The sequence below is a fragment of the Hemicordylus capensis genome, chromosome 4 (assembly GCF_027244095.1).
Source record: "Hemicordylus capensis ecotype Gifberg chromosome 4, rHemCap1.1.pri, whole genome shotgun sequence".
NCBI lineage: Eukaryota > Metazoa > Chordata > Lepidosauria > Squamata > Cordylidae > Hemicordylus > Hemicordylus capensis.
This window is the reverse complement of record NC_069660.1, coordinates 95,882,860-95,900,027: the sequence shown is the minus strand read 5'-3', so window position 1 is coordinate 95,900,027 and position 17,168 is coordinate 95,882,860. Positions and strand designations below refer to the sequence as shown.

Genomic DNA, 17,168 nt, shown 5'->3' with positions numbered 1-17,168 from the left:
CACCATGATTTCACATTGCATTAAATTAGCATGGATGTTTTGTCCCTCATTTAATTCATCCAACAATCTGTCAGAAATGTACTTTATACAGATCTGTCAGAGGAGAAAAGTAATAGAAAGTCAAACTAGGATGTATGAAACTAGATTCAAATCTCTACTGTATTGACCCGAACAGGAAAGGACACCAAATTTAAGACAACTGCCCAATTTCTAACATCAAAGCACTTGGGGGGAAATCTAGTCTTGGATTCAGGTAAAAACGGTAATAGATCATAAAGGGCATTGAAACTCAGTCCAGACAAGCTCAGTCCCAAGTGATGGGATGTGTGAGCCTGTTTGGGATGGGATTGCACTCCTTTTGGAGAATCAGGTTTGTAGTCTGGAGCCACCCCTGGACCCAGCTTTGCTCTTCGATGTTCAGATGGGAGCAGTGGCCAAGAAAGCTTTTGCACAGTTTCAGCTGGTGTACCAACTGCATCCATTCTTAAATGATAAAATAAAATCCATTCTTCCAGCCCTTAGGAGCAGATTATCTGTGGGAGCAGCAGGGGGGAGGGTAAGCAAGCCCTGCTGCACTGCAGAAGCATGCTCACACTCCTTGAGATACAATCCTATGTTTGTGCATGAAACGTTTCACGATAGAATGACAAATGTTATTTGTGTAGCTTCAGCATTTATATGCTTAAACATGTTCCAAGCAGCCAAAGCCTCCAGTTGGGTAAACTAAGACCAAATTAGTTTTGTTTCAAAACCACAAAATCAAATATAGTTGATGGGTGTGTTAAAGAAGCTCTAAGTCTTCAAATTCAATGCAAACGTCTATTAAAAAAGGATTTGAATCCTATTGTGGATTTTCTTCAAGCACCAAAAGCATAACTTGCGTCATCAACTTTAACAAGATGTAATTCCTCAGTTCCTATATTTGTTTTGCTAAATCCCTTTATGGCCAAGCCTCACCATGTCTCTTTGGCTACAGTATACAGAACAAGGTGAACACAACACCCAGTGGTGACTTGCATGTATAAAAGCAGCCAAGAGAGATCAAACATGCATCACCTCAAGCACAATTTTTCACTGGAAGCCCTTCACATATTCAACTGGAAATCAGAACATACAGTTCTGTGAATCATCCCTTCAAAATGCGACAGGACAAAACATTTCTTCTCATATTTGAGATAAGTCACAGGAAATTTTCTGTGTTAAATTTTCTGTGTTAAAGTGAAGCAACTCATTGCTTTGAGGCATGATCCCCTCCCCACCAGAGAGGGAAACAGTTTCATGTTTCTATAACAAATTTTAATAATTGTTTAAGTGTTTAACTATATGCAACTCATCGTAACTTTACCATCTGAATCAATAGGAATTAATTAAGTCCCAGTCTTCTCCTGAGAGACTAAAATGCTGTGATGTGAAGCTCTCTTCTTTGTGCTCAAATGAAGTTCCCCTTTTATCCTGAAATTCTTCACTCATTTCAATTTTCCCTTTTAATGAGGAGAAATGAGACACTTTTACTCTTTCCTTGTAGAACTGCAAGTTCTGAGTCGCTCTGTTCCTCCCTCCTAGAGGGGGCTTGAAAGGTTCTTCTGTCCTGACTCTTTTTCCATCTGCAAAAGAGATCCCATGAAATTACCTCAGTTGCATTAACAACTTAATTTTGTATTACTAAATTTGTATTAAACAGAAGTAATTTGCTCTACAGAGATATTTTACAAATATACAAATTACTTTTAAGAGGGTATGCATTGAAAACTGCTGCTACAACTCTTCCGTTTAATGGCATAATTCTATGAATTTTATGAAGGAGCAGTTTTACATGTACTTGTACAGCAAAAGTATTACATAACAAGCATTTGTGTTTAAGCAGTCTAGTACTAGGAGTACTAGCTTCTGCCTTTTAGGATCAACTGTCAACAGTAAAGGATCCAACAGTCAAGAAATATGCCGCAGGCTAGCACTTGGTAGGGTAGCAATGAAGGCCTTAGATGCCGAGACGTGTCTACACCTACAAAGTTTAGAATCATCGAGACAATGGTTTTCCCCGTGACATTCTATGGATGTGAAAGTTGGACTTTGAACAAGCAAGACAGAAAAAGCATTGACGCTTTTGAACTTTGGTGCTGGAGAAGGCTTCTGAGGAGACCACAGACAACATAGGAAAATAGGAAACTTCCATATACTGAGTCAGACCATTGGTCTATCTAGCTCAGTATTGTCTTCACAGACTGGCAGCAGCTTCTCCAAGGTTGCAGGCAGGAAGCTCTCTCAGCCCTATCTTGGAGAAGCCAGGGAGGGAACTTGAAACCTTCTGCTCTTCCCAAAGCGGCTTCATCCCCTGAGGGGAATATCTTGCAGTGCTCACACATCAAGTCTCCCATTCATATGCAACCAGGGCAGACCTTGCTTAGCTATGGAGACAAGTCATGCTTGCTACCGCAAGACCAGCTCTCCTCTCCAACCAAGAAAACAAACAAATGGATCATAGAACAAATCAATCCAGAATTTTCACTCGAGGCACAAATGACCAGGCTTAAACTATCATACTTGGGACACATTATGTGAAGATCCAGCTCCCTTGAGAAATCCATAATGCTGGGGAAAGTGGAAGGAAAGAGAAGAGGAGGATGACCAGCAGCAAGGTGGATGGACTTGATTACAACAGCAATGAAAGCACCACTGAGAGACCTTAAAGGCTAAGTTGAAGACAGATCATCCTGGAAAGAATCTATCTATGTGGTCGCTAAGAGTCAACACCCACTTGAGGGCACTTAATCAATCAATCAGCTAGGAGATATAACTGGGTGATTGCGCTATGTTTTCAGGTCCCTCAAAACCTATTTCAGCATCTAAATCAATCAGAGATCCCAGCATGGTGTAGTGATTAGCATAATGGTACAGGATGAAGGAAATCCAGGTTCAAATCCTCACTCAGCCATTAAGTTCACTGAGTAACCTTGGGCCAGTCATTGAGGCTCTGCATACGATCGGTGTGTAGAGCCTAATAGGGTTCTGCGGGGAGAGCGGGTCAAGCCTGCTTTCCCCGCAGACGATCACCAGGCTAGCCCTGGGCAGCCAGATTGGCCGCCCAAACGACTACCAGCTCCATCATGGGGAGACCCCTGAGGGTGGTCACAGAGGCCAGTATTTTATTTATTTACCAAACTTATTTTAATACCACCTGATATGTACATCTCTAGGCGGTGTACAAAATTTAAAACGTTTAAGTCACAAAATTAAAATACATGACAGACAGAATAATTATTAAAACTAGGGATGTCCACGGAACCACAGAAGCGTGGTCTGGCACTGGGGGGAGTGTGTCTTTAAGGGGTGGTGGTAGTACTTCCCCCCCCCCTCCCGCCACTTTTCCTCCTGTGGCACTGGAGTTGCCAAAAACGTTCTTGGGGCGGCAGAGCTCCTCCCTGCTGCCCCTGCCCCCGTCATTGTCTGTAAGGGTTAAACTAGAAAGAGCCGGCGGCGTGCGCGCTCGTCTCTGCCGCTGGAGCACGTGCGCACCGCGTGATGTATGCGGCACGCACGCGCACCAGTGGCAGAGACTAGCGCATGCGCCGCCAGCTCTTTCTCGTTTAACCCTTACAGACAACGACGAGGGCAGGGGCAGCAGGGAGGAACTCTGCCACCCCAAGAATGTTTTTGGCAACTCCAGTGCCGGAGGGGGAAGAGCGGCGGCGGAGGGGAAGTACTACCGCCCCCCCTTAAAGAAACACTCCCCCGCCCTGCCGAACCACCGGAATTCCGGACTGGTCCGAAGGCCTTTTCTATGGCCCCGGACCGGTCCGTGCACACCACTAATTAAAACAAGTTTTTAAAATTATTAAAATTCATTCTAATTAAAAGCTTTCAAAAACAAGAGTCTCTTGAGGGTCTTCCTGAAAAACAAACAGAGGAGATGCTCTTATTTCAGCAGGGAGCATATTCCAAAGTCCTGGGGCAGCCAGAGAAAGCCCAGTCCTGGGTCTCCACCAAACGAACTAGTGGCAACCGTAACCGGACCTCTCCAGAAAATCGGAACAGGCGGCAGGGATTATGACAAAGGAGGCGCTCTCTAAAATAGCCTGGACCCAAGCCATTAAGGTCTTCATAGGTAATAACCAGCACTCTGTATTTCACCTGGAAACATAATGGCAGCCAGTGCAGTTCTTTTAAAACCAGTGCAGTTCTTTTAAAGGAACGTGGTCCCTTCGTGTTGTCCCAGAGACCAATCTGACTGCCGCATTCTGTACTAATTGTAGTTTCTAGACTATGTACAAAGGCATCCCAACATAGAGCGCATTACAGTAGTTAAGCCTGGAGGTTACCAGTATATGTACTACTGTTTTAAGGTCATTCACCTCTAGAAATGGACATAGTTGATGTATCAGCCGAAACTGATAAAAAGCGCTCCTGGCCACCGCTTCAACCTGAGAAACCAGGGAGAGTCCAGGAGTACTCCCAAGCTACATACCTGATCTTTCAGGAGGAGCATAACCCTGTCCAGAACAGGCAGATCCAAACCATCTCTCGGGTCTTCCCCCCACCCCCAGTCAGTACCTCCCTCTTATTTGGATTCAACTTCAGTTTATCCCTCATCCAGCCCATTACTGCCTCTAGGCAAGCATTTAGGGAAGATATGTCATTTCTTGATGAGGTCAGCACAGAAAAGTAGATCTGGGTGTCATCAGCAAATTGACATCACCCAGCACCAAACCTCCTGATGATCTCTCCCAGCAGTTTCATGTAGATGTTATGGAGCACTGGAGACAGTATGGAGCCTTGTGGAACTCCACACTTTAGTTTTCGCTTAGCAGAACAACAGTCTCCAAGCGACACCATCTGGAATCTGCCAGATAGGTAGGAGCAGAAGCATTGTAAAACAGTGCCAATCCCACCTCCCACAGGCGGTCCAGAAGGATACCATGGTTGATGGTATTGAAAGCCACAGAGAGATCCAAAAGGATCAGCAGAGTCACACTCCCTCTGTCGACAGCCAGATGGAGATCATGCATCAGGCCGACCAAGGCAGTCTCAACCCCATAGCCCACACGAAAGCCAGTTTGAAATGGGTCTAGATAATCTGCATCATCCAAAACTGCTTGGAGCTGCGAGGCCACCATCTGCTCTACCACCTTGCCCAACCATGGAAGATTAGGAACAGGTCTGCAATTAGCTAAGTCTGAGGAATCCAGTGTAGCTTTCTTCAAAAGTGGTGTAATAATAGCCTCTTTAAGACAAGGAGGCATCCTGCCCTCCCTTAGAGAAGCATTTATAATATTTACCAGAATCTCTCTGATGATATAATTATCAGACAAGATAAGCCAAGTTGGGCAAGGGTCAAGAGAACAGGTTGTAGGGCGCACAGTCCAAAGCAGTTTGTACAGTTCCTCAGGAGTCACAAACTGAAATGATCCAATCTAATCCTTCGGTATTCTGGGAAGACCCCCGAAGCCGGGAGGCTTGCTGTTGCCTCTCGGTTGGGGGTCTACTCGCGAGTTGCCATGGTGCAGAGCCACACCATGGTGACTCACAATCAACTAAATGGGGTTAGTGGAGCACTCGCTCATGGGGTGTGTGTGCAGCAATTAAGCAGCCTTACCACCAGGAGGCGCATGACTCCTGGTGGTTCACGCATGCAGGGGAAACCGGGCTGGGCTTCCTTAGCCCGGTTTCCTCCATGTGTGTGAATAGCCTCATTATCTCTTAGTCTAAACTAACTTTCAGTAGCTGTGAGGGTAAAATGTTGCCCTGAGTTCCTCAAAAGAAGAGCAGGATAAAAATAGTCATGTCATCTTTGGAATTCCATTGTATGATTTGCCACAGAGCATGTGTGGTATATTATGGGTATATTGGATGATATACATCATACATGCTTTTTGTGATAATTCAGGGCCAGTGTAGTGTGATGAAATAAATGTTAGGTCTCCGTGTGGGAAACTGAGGGGCAAGTCCCTAGTCAGCTATGAAACTCAGTGGAGAGCCACCTCACAGGGTTGTTGTGAGGATAAAGGGGTAGTAGAATAATCAATTGTTATATCTGGCAGATTGGCCAAAAGTAATAATTAAAAAAACACAATGCCCTAGGACCACCTTCCAGGCACATAGGAAGACAGGAACATAGGAAGCTGCCACATTCTGAGTCAGACCATAGGTCCATCCAGCTCAGTATTGTCAACACAGACTGGCAACGACTTCTCCAAGGGTGCAGGCAGGAATCTTTCTCAGCCCCATCTTGGAGATGCCAGGAAGGGAACTTGGAGTCTTCTGCTCTTCCCAGAGCAGCTCCATCCCCTAAGGGGAATATCTTGCAGTGCTCACATATAAAGTCTCCCATTCATATGCAACCAGGGCAGACCCTGCTCAGCTAAGGGGACAAGTCATGCTTGCTACCACAAAACTAGCTCTCCTCACTAAGTACTGAGAACTTAGTTTGCATTCAGCTGTAAACACAAATATTATTAGAAGGGGACACAAGGACACAAGTGGCTGCTTTTTCTTTTTCTTTTAAAATAGGCTATATGAACAAGTAGTAGTCCTACTCCAACCTTTGTTTGGGTTTCAGGCAAGGTACTAAAGCAGCTATTTAGGAGCCTGGGGAAAGTTATCTGCATGCAGATGTGCCACTGTTCTCTCAAGGTTTTCAACTACTAGCTTCCACTGTCAAAGGCACAAGCCACTATTCCGTTTCAAAGGAATAGTTTGAATGTGCCTCTTCTAGAGTTCCTTGGTCCAAGAAAACTGCTTGCTGGTTCCAGCTGTGCCCAAATAGCTTCAATGAACAAAATTTACCTCTGCTACTCATAATGGCTACCTTCTGGTTCAGAGGAAGCATGTCATTGAGTATCAGTTGCTGAAACACAACAGCGGGAAAGGGCTATTTGCCAAGACGTGCCGCTTCTGGGCAGTCACTGCTGGACCTCCAACAGGAAGCAGGACTAAATGGACCTTTAGTCTGATCCAGCGAAGCCCTTAAGTTAGCCTATCCTAACCCTCTTTTCAGAAATTGTTAATAAGGTCTTGGCATAGATATTACTGTCTTCCTGCAGTTACTTACAGAAACGTTGAGCTGCTGCTCTAGATTTCAGGCTTCCTTCTGGCTTAATTGCTTCTAGGATGGCATGCTCCCATTGCAAAACTGTCTGGAAAAAAGTTTAAGAAGTTAGTGAACTTATTCACTAAGCTAGTAGAAAAGACACTTGCATACACTGCTGGCTGACATCCAATGCAGCATAACACAGGCGGTTCCAATCTACCTGCAGTGCTGTGAACTTGTAATGAAGAACCACTGGTCTTGCACTTTTATTGTAAGAGTGCAAATACTTCAAGTAGTGCACTTGCATTCCAGAAGCACTAGTTAGATCAGAAGCATATTAGATGGTCAAACATGCTTCTGATAACCAGCGCGTCCGGTGTGTGGGTGTACTACTCGAAGTATTTGCATTCTTACGCCAAAGCGCAGCATTCGGCGCTTTGCCTCAGATGCTGCAATACCTTGGGTCTCACTGCAACAATTCCCCCTTAAAGAAAAATAAGGTTGCTTTTTCTCAATCAGCTACAACCAATAGCCGATTTGAACACATTAGCTATGTCTTGACTAAAAGATGGAAGTCCTATTGAAATCAAGTAGTCCTTTAGAATAATTCCCAAGTAGAATCACTGAATAACTTAGTCTGGGTGCCAGCCATTGGTTGGTATCCTTTTGGCAGAGAGGTGCTCTGTCACTGGAAGCTCTGCTCACTTGCAGAAGAACCCCTTGTGCGACTATAACTCTTTCCATTGGTAGAAGGAGCTTTTGTTGACAGTGTGCTGCTCTTTCAAAAGGTTTCAATGCCATCCTTCACGTTTAGATAACAATTTTAGAGCTAACACAATTGCAGTCCTCTTCTTTTACACTATCTGAACCAAATGTAATGTTTTGAGTGAGTAAATATCTAGTACTCAATCTTTCATTAATGGCAACTCTATTCTTTGGCCCCTGAATTCCGAAGCCATGTATTTATGTATTATTTCTCTGTGTAAACCGCCCTGAGCCATTTTTGGAAGGGTGATATAGTAAGTAAGTAAAACTTTATTTCAGTCGTAGACCAGCAAGGGTGATATAGAAATCGAATGAATGAATGAATGAATGAATGAATGAATATAAAACCCTTAGAAACAAACACTTCATACACAACACTTTACTACATGAGGACTAAAAACAAGGAACTGTTCTTGATAGGGTTAACGAGAACACACCTGTTCTGCCCATCCCTCTGTTTTACAACTGCTATGATCAAATTCTTTCAAAGGCACTTCTGAGTGAACTAGTCCTATTTGTGTCTGGATCCGATGAACAGCTGCTTTCATGTCCTAGTGAAAAGGAAAAACCAGAACAGATTCTGTAGTAAAGCTCATGGTCAAAGGTCCAGTTTCACAGAAAATCAAAATATTTTGACTTTCCTTTCTGTTCCTTGAAATTCCAATAAATAAGGAATTCGTTTCTTCCATTTTCATCCCCCAAATGCTGTATTCAGATGCTTAGGTGAGTAGAAGTTTCTTTTCACCTTGAGGCCAGTCCCAGAAAGATCCAAATACTTCAGCTTTTTGAAGCAAAGAAGGTATACAACTCCCATATTGGTGATTTTTGGATTACCTAAAGAAAATCAAGAACATTACATTACATATAATGGTTAAAGACAGAGTTCCACAATGCAGTTGGTCTCCTCACTAGTGGAGAGTACCCCTTCCTAGACTAGCAACTGCCATGCTTTCTTCAAAAGCCCTGCTCACAGGAAAGAAAGTGATGGAGGAAAACCACCTCTCTCTTCTCTGGAGAAAAGGCAAGGCAGTTTTTCCTCCTATGACCTGGTACCTTTACAAGAAGTACCAGCAGTACTTTGCTGCTACTTGGGGGGCAGGGAGCCAGACAGAATAGAGACTACCTCTTGTTTTTCTCACAAAGAGCTTGTGGGAGGAAGTGGCAGAGAAGTGAGCTTTTCCTCACTTCCTGTTGTGTTTTTGCAGCTACCAGTGGCAGCTCAAGATTTCTGCATGCATGAGGCAGAGTGTCAAATGCTATTCTCCCTGTATGCACATCTTTCTCCCCCTCTTCTCCCCCTTCTCTCACTTGCAAGAAGTGGGGATCTTGCTGCCTCGCTGGCATCCCAATAATCTGCTGCCTGAGTCAACCACCTCACCTTGCCTGATGGAAGGGCTGCCCCTGCCAGAAGCGAAACACTTATAGAATTTTGTTAATTTTTATTTATTGGCAAAAGTGAGATAAACTACCTCCCGTGTCCCTCCACAGAGAAGAGAGGAGGAAAGAAGTGCGCCCTTTCCTGTGAGTTGGGTTTTGCAGAAAGCACTATCGGCATATTACTGCCATATTCTGGAAAATACAATGGGCGGGAGAAAAACCACTTCTCCTTTCTGCCTCATTTCATGTGGAAGAAAAGCAAAGCTAATTTCTTTCCCTTCCCATTAAATTTTTGCAGACAGCAGCAGTGAGGCACTGCTAGCATGTTCTGCAAAGGTCCAACCTGTGCTTTCCTCCACATAGAATCTGAAAGAAGACATTTTCTCACCCACAATCGGGCTTTTGCAGAAGACACCATCAGTTCCTCACTGCTGCCGCCACTTCCTCCTACAATATCCAAATGTAACAAGAAAGAAACTATCCTTTCCTACACAGACAGCATGAAGGGAGAAAGGGAGAGGAGGGTTTTCACAGAAGGCAGCAGCGAGGTTCTGTAAGTCCATATGGAAGAAGAAAAATCATTCCTCCTCTCCCCAATTTATTCTCTACACAGGACTCAGCAAAAGGGCAGGTTGGTGGAGACCAACTAATGGGATTGACTAGTAAGCCAAAACAAAATATATGGACCCCAGCTTATAAATGGCCCAAATTATAAATCATGGTAGACCAAGGTCCATGCCATAAAGTAAAAGTAATGGTTTTCAGATATGTAACAAACTGATAAATTTATAGCCTAGTATTAAATGCTAGGAATGTGCACCAGTTTTTGTTGTTGGTTTTTAAAAAGATCTGATTCGACATTGAATCACAAAAATTAGAATTGATTCATCAAACTGGCTGGCCATTGCCAACTGGTTCAATTCATTTAACTGAAAATTCACCCAAAAAAGTCTTGATTTGCCTATAGGGAATAATGGGGAAATCGAATCACCCTATTGTTCCCAATGTGTAGGTCCTAGGGACACCAAAGTGGGTTGGGTGGTAGGGCATGATGAGGGCTACCTACCACCCAACCCACACAAGAAACAGGCAAGTGGGCAATTTTTTAAAAAGTTTAAACTTTCCCAAAGTTTAGGTTGTTGTTTTTACTACCTGGGGGTAGTGTCCCTAGGACCTATCCATGGGGAATAATGGGGTGATTTGAGTTCCCCATTGCTCCCTATGAGCAAAACAAGCAGAGTGCCGTACACAAATTTTGCAACCCAGCCTTGAAAAACAACACTGCAGAACAGAAGCAGTATACACAGTCCCTCCCAACACAGAACACCACATTTTGCCAAACGCACAGTCCAGAGATGGCCCCAAAATAATCACTGACCCAGAATCCACTGCCAGCCACAGTTCCTGTGCTGAAGTAACATCACTGGCACAAGTTGTCGTCTCACACACAATTATGACTCCTTAATTACTTGCCACAGAACATGAGCACCTTTAGTGTGAGCACCTTTAGCATGAGCACCTTCCGCCCTGAGCCATTTTTGGAAGGGCGGTATAGAAATCGAATTAATAATAATAATAATAATAGCAGCCAGCAAGCATAGCCATAAGCTCAACTACAGAAACGTCTTTAGCCACATTTTAACTGAGTGAGTATACCTTGTAATGCAGATTGCAGAGCAGTGAGTGCAGCACAAGTTACTCTCAAGGCCAGACATGGAGCTCATCTCCAGCAATCACCAAGAAATTATATATGAGAGAGAAAGATATTCAAACTCCCACTGTCCATTTCTTGCCATAACACCATCTCACAAACATATCAAACCACAATTCAAGGAAGCCAGGTAGGCCCCCAAGTTCTGCCTTTGTCAATCGGAGATCCAGCAAAACAGTTATAGCAGCAATAGGTAGCACAGTATTATACTTGGTGCTTAGAGAAGAAAACCACAAAATCAAACCTACCTTCCTCCTGTCCTGATGTATCCTCTTCTTCATTAGGGCTCTCTCTCTGCCTCCCAGTCCCTTTGCATACATTTTGAAACTCCCTCCAAAAGTGTCCCCCTCCCACCTCCAGTAATGGGTGCACAGTTGCCCATTCCAACACTTGATTTGAATGACAAGCCAACCAAGAAGCAAGGAGATTTCAAGCCAATCAGAAGCCAGCGCCAGCAAGGAGGGAAAGCCTGCCAAAATAGCCACTCAAATCGATTTGCATTGAAATCAATTTGCATTGATCCGACTTCAGATCAGTCCCTTCATTTAAGGGGTGATTCAATTCATGGTCGAATCTGCAAATCACTCCAATTCAGTGCAAATTATTTGCACGTGAATCAAATTGCACATCTCTTCTAAACATGTTTACTTAGAAGTCTTACTAAGTTCAATTGAACTTACTTCCTAATAAATTAGTATAAGATTCATTTGTTTGCTTTAAAATATTATATCCCAGCTTTTCTTCCAGGAGACAGTCCAAATATCATACAGTAACATTCATACAGAAAAAGTAAATGCAAAGAAGGGGTGGGGAGGACTCAAATTACATCAAACAGCAGACAAATCTACAGTCCCAGCATAAAGACCCCAGATACTAGCAATCAAAGTCATCCACCAAAAGCACTTTGAAAAAGCCACATCTTAACCACCCATCTAAAAGAATGGAGAGTAGGGTCTTTACAGGCCTCTGAGAGGTGGCAATGCCACAAAGTCAGTGACAGCACTGAAAAAGCCTTGCTCCTAATGTACCCAGACACTGGAACAGGGTCTCAGATGCTGATCTGAGCTTATAGGAGGGCACCTATGGGAGAAGGTGGTCCTTCAGATACCATTCCAGTCTCAAACTATTTAGTGTTTAAAAGGAATAACTGTCATCTTGAATTGCTCCTGGAACAAATAGATAACAAATGTATATCACATAGCATTGAGGATCACACCATATAATGGCTTGGGTCCAGGGTACTTAAGAGAGCACCTTCTTTGTCATGAACCCTGCTGCTTACTGAGATCACATGAGGAGGTGCAGTTACAGCTGCCATCGGCTCATTTGGTGGTGATGCAGGACTGAACCTTCTCTGTGGCCGCCCAGGGTTTTGGAATGTGCTCCCTTTCAGTATAAGGGAGCATCTCCATCTCTGGCTGCCTTTAAAAAAATCACTGGCTTGAGATCTAGGTGTTAGGCTGTTTATAAATGAAATAAATAAATGAATGAATAATGTCCGATTTCCATACTGAATGGATCGATAAAAATGAGCTTGTTTTGTTGCAAAGTATGTAACACATTTGAATAATATCAGGCTATTTCATTCAACTGTATTAAATGGCAATCTAGTCAGATTTCTCTCTTTTCTTTCACTAGTGACACATAGCCAACAGCAGCTAATTTTGATATATTACATTTATCTGATATCAGCTAGGTTTAATGTTGAGTAGGAGGCATATATATTGTTTCTAACCCGAAGCCATACTTACTAGACAAATCTAACATGGAAAGATGTTCAAGGCCCCTTTTCATCACTCGAACAGGTGCTGTCATTTTTCGAAGACCAGCATCAGATAAGCAGTTATCTTTCAGAATGAGCTGAGTCAGACTAGGATAAATGTAAAAGTTCCAGTTTTGAGAAAAAAAATAATCCCAGATCTTTATATAAATAGTTTCTTTCTACCAGCCATCAGTCACACAAGTACTTAATGGTCCCTTTTTTAGTTTTGCAAGAAGTCTGGAAATGTATAAGTACAGCTGGATTTTCCAATGGGAGTGAAACACCTTAAAATAAAACAGCATGAAAGCTGTATATAATTTATTAACAAGACAGACTGACATCTAATTAAGGTATCATAACAATTTAGCATTTTATATCTACATTGCAAAACAAACATTAAAAATCCAGAATGCCATATGAAGTACAAACAGTAGTTATGACATTGTTGGTGTAGATTTATTATATAGCTACAATTCTGAAAGCCTTATCAAATAATGAGCACATCATAATACATATTTTAACTGCTGAAAAGCATTTGCCACCCCCACCAACAAAAAGTAAATAAAAAAATTATATGTGTTGAACAGCGGATCATCATCATGGAGGTTCACAAATTTTCTGGTCGCAAATACTCTGACACATACAGAAGATCAAACAAAGGTACTGCATCAATCTTCCACTTTGTACCAATTTTTGGAGACACTGAGAAGCAATGAGAGAGATTAACTGGGGAGCAGTGTTCCTTCTAACAAGGATTCCCAGTTGTTGACTACAACTCCCAGAATCCCCAGCTGCAATGGCTTTTGCTTGGGGATTATTGGAGTTGTAGTCAACAACATCTGGGAATCCCTGTAAGAAGGAACACTGCTGGGGAGTCTCCAATACCAAACTGGAACTGAAAGAAAGACATCTATACAGTAAGTTGTCTACATGCCAGATAGTCCAGGGGACGTATACAGTCTGTCTGTCCCACTAGACAGGAAATGAGAGATCCTTCTCTTCCTGTAAGGCTAAGCATTCTGTAATGCACACAGAACATGGTGGCAGGTGTCTTTCCTTTGTGAACCACTTTGGAAACTTTTGTTGAAAAGCGGTATATAAATATTTGTTGTTGTTGCTGGGAATCCAGCAGCAGGCAGTCACTAGAAAGAGATTTATGGTCACCACTAGTTACTTGATGATCATATTTGTGAAACTCTGGTACTAGGAACTGATTAAACATTAAGTTTGAGGTTGAAACCTTATATGCTCTTACAACTGTAGCAAAACCAGTACAGATCCTTGAACTCTTAAGAGCATATGACGTGCTTTTCATTGAAACTGATTTGGCTTTCCTTCAAGATATGCCAAAGTGCAATAATCTTTTGTAAAACAGCATAAAATCATTTCCTCTATACTTGTGTTCAGTGTGTGAATAACTGGTATAAGTAGGCAAAGGAATAGGATTTTTTAAAGGTTTTTAGCAGTTTATGTATGAATTTTGCTTCAAATATGGTTGCCCACATTTGAAGCAATATCTGAACGTACAAGCTGAACACATTTCAGCCCTAAGCTTCCTAAATCTCCAAGCCTTGAAAACAGACATTTGAATTAAATTAGGACTACTTATAGACCACTTTCCAACAAGAAGTTCACAAAGAAGTTTACATGAAAAGAAATAAAGATCATACCCTTTCCAAAAATGGCTCACAATATAAAAAGAAAAACAAAGCAAACACCAGGAACAAACACTGGAAAAATGCTGTGCTGGGGCTGGGTAGTGTTGCTCTCTCCATGGTAAATTTAAGAGTTGCGAATTTTAAAGGTGCCTTTTTGCTCAGTTAGCAGGGGGTTACTGAAGCTGAGAAATGCCAGGCAAGGAAAGAGTGAAGCGCTTCTTCCTGCTGCTTCTCAATGGCATGTTCCTGAAGTGGCTTTTAAAACAAAAAAGAGGCCTTGAGGGGGCTATAGATATACAGACATTGTGTGCAACATGCAGTATGGCCCATTCGAGTGAGGGTCAATCCAAGGCTCAGGAGCACTTCATAAGCAGGCGGAATTTTGCAGTCAACAGAGGATAGCTTTAAAAAACCAAATCAGCTGTGAGATGTAGTTTACCTAGAATAAGATTTTTCTGGGTTTCAGACTCACTGCATTTGAAATTAAGATTATTTCAGCTGTCTCAGTTCTCTGAGCTACTGAGCACCAAAACAAACAAGTAGAAAAATGAGTGACTTCCCCCTCAATAAACTGATACCTAGTCAGGGCCTCACTGGTGAGATGTTCTATCAGTTCATGCTCATCTCCAAGTTTACAACAGGACAAATCCAAGCACGTCAGATCCCGGAAAGACTTAATTTCTTCAAGTTTTTCAGAAATAACTATATATCTGTTAAAAAAGGAGGGAAGGAAAAAGTAAGATTCTACAATCTGCTTAGCACACTCTATTTCTAGAAGTCATCAACCAGCTTTGTAAAAACAGGAAGAATGCCAACCTAATATAAACAAGTGGTGCAAACTTACTTATTTTTCAAACATAGTGTCTGAAGCACTGAACTTCCATAAGCATCAATAAATTTTTGCAAAGCTCCAAGTCCCGTTCTTGGTTCTGTAAACTTCTGTCTTGCTTCTGCAGCATAGAAAAGCTTTTCTGCAATCTGCTCAGGAAAGTCAATCAATGATTCAACGTGATGAATATTGTCAGCAATGTAACTCAGAACTAGGCTGAAGAGAGATTTAGCAGAATAGCGTAGATTTCCCTCCTTTGTGTAAGTGAAGATGAAGTGGTCTGGCCGTCCATTGTCATTTTCCCTGTTCATACAAAGCTCAACAGAGAATCCTTTGGAGAACAGTCTTGAAGGCCTTGGCTTTGGAGCATGGATGGTTTTAACACCAGGAATTTGGTTTACCCTGTATAGCTGCCCGTTTTCACGAACATATACAGGTCCCATGTCTGGATTGCTTTCTGCATGGAGATGGCATGACATTTTTCTTTAAAATTCCTGGGGAGGGGAAAAACAACAAGGCAAAGCATAAAACAACAAAGAACAAGCACCACCTAGAAATTTATATATCAGGCGTTATAAACATATGATAAATAAGATAAATAATACATAAAACAAAGCAAATGGGGATACAATTTGGGAAATACATCCTAATCTTTATGTGCCACACTGTACATGCCCTATTAAACATAGAAGCAAACTCTCAATGGCTGAAGAGAAGCAAAGTGTATGTCTGAAAGAGCTTACCTTTCGCTTCTGAAAAACTGGGCAGTGGTTTACACATGTAAGATAAGATTTGGAGTGGGTATTGGAAACAGCCTGGCTTTCTGCCTGATTGGTTGTATAGATGCTTATAATTATTTATTACTGCTATGTGTGTAGCTAAACAATAAATAATTTTGATTTGAACTCCTTAGATTAGGAGGGGAGGAAGGACTGTATCCCTTTATGAACATATAAAATTGACTTAGACTACTGAACTCAGACCCCTGGTCCTTTCCCCTCAGTATCCTGACTATTCTGATCGACATCAGCTAACATCCAGCCTAATTTATTAAATGGCACTACTCAGGAAGCAGTCCAAAGGAGTTCTAAATTTCAATAGGACTTCCTGCATCTAGTAAGTTTAGTCAGGATCAATCACTGACACTCCCAGGTCTCAAATCTGGGAAGATCTTTTTCAGCCCTGCAAACTGAGAAACTTCAACCGGAGATACCAAGGTCTGAATTTGGGAACTGCTGCATGCAAAGCAAGTTGTCTACCACTGAGGAAGACTCTCTCAAGAGACAATCCCAACCCTGCTACCCACAACCGGATGGAAGGAAGAAATCCAGACTTTGAGCCTGGGAGCTTACTGAGAGCCAGTCTATACATTATGCAGAATAAAGTGGTACAATTTGGGACTGCATTACTTTAGACTGCAGGTTAATTGGGGGTGGAGATCGGGGAGAAATGGAATCGTTTTGAATGTTTCCAAGTTTTTAAAAAATGCACGTAATAAGCGAGGACATCAGTAAGAGGGCGCTCAACCTTCCTCCGTCCGAGATGTTCTTCATGGAGGAAGTTTTGCTTGTCTTTAAAAACCAAAGTGGGATAGCATTAAAAATAAGAATGACACTTAGCCCAACCTGTCGTGTGAAGAATACAATCCAGAATTCTCCCAACGCTGCTGCCTGGTCTGCCTCGTCCTTCTGCATAACCCGTAAACCTGTTTGGTGCCGCCAAATCTTTCAGTGACTCAACAACCCCAGCAAAAGAAAGAGACCAACCACACACCGCCTAAAGCAGACGACAGAAGGAAGCGGAGTCCGACTCCCGCCCTTCAGTCCTTTGGGCGAGCAGGGAACCGGCTGCGTCGCAGTCTCAAGCACTCCCGGCGACTAAGCGGCGACTGCGCGATGCCACTAATCCGTGCAAAGTCACACGCCCTCGTGGGGGAGAAGAAGACTCTCAAGACAGAGATGCTAGTCCATGGCTTGCCGCCCCGAGGCTGGTTTTGAACTACAACTCCCATCATCCTCAGCAGCAATTTTATTTGCGATTGG

At 42.7% G+C, this 17,168-nt stretch overlaps 1 protein-coding gene across 2 annotated transcripts; it reads right to left on the bottom strand.

Moving 5' to 3' along the window:
• Positions 1 to 1,281: 1,281 nt before the first annotated feature.
• LRRC42 (leucine rich repeat containing 42) lies at positions 1,282 to 17,147 on the bottom strand. 2 transcript variants are annotated; one of them, XM_053248215.1, is made up of 8 exons: positions 16,752 to 17,147; positions 15,142 to 15,620; positions 14,876 to 15,007; positions 12,629 to 12,747; positions 8,535 to 8,623; positions 8,227 to 8,340; positions 7,046 to 7,130; positions 1,282 to 1,604 (listed from the first exon to the last, which is right to left on the bottom strand). In XM_053248215.1, exons 2-8 carry the CDS (start codon positions 15,603 to 15,605, stop codon positions 1,354 to 1,356), a joined length of 1,254 nt encoding a protein of 417 aa, XP_053104190.1. In that variant the 5' UTR covers positions 15,606 to 15,620; positions 16,752 to 17,147; the 3' UTR covers positions 1,282 to 1,353. The 2 variants fall into 2 exon arrangements, with proteins under 2 accessions (XP_053104190.1, XP_053104191.1); XM_053248216.1 differs by having other exon boundaries at positions 16,900 to 17,147.
• Between the last annotated feature and the right edge of the window lie 21 nt (positions 17,148 to 17,168).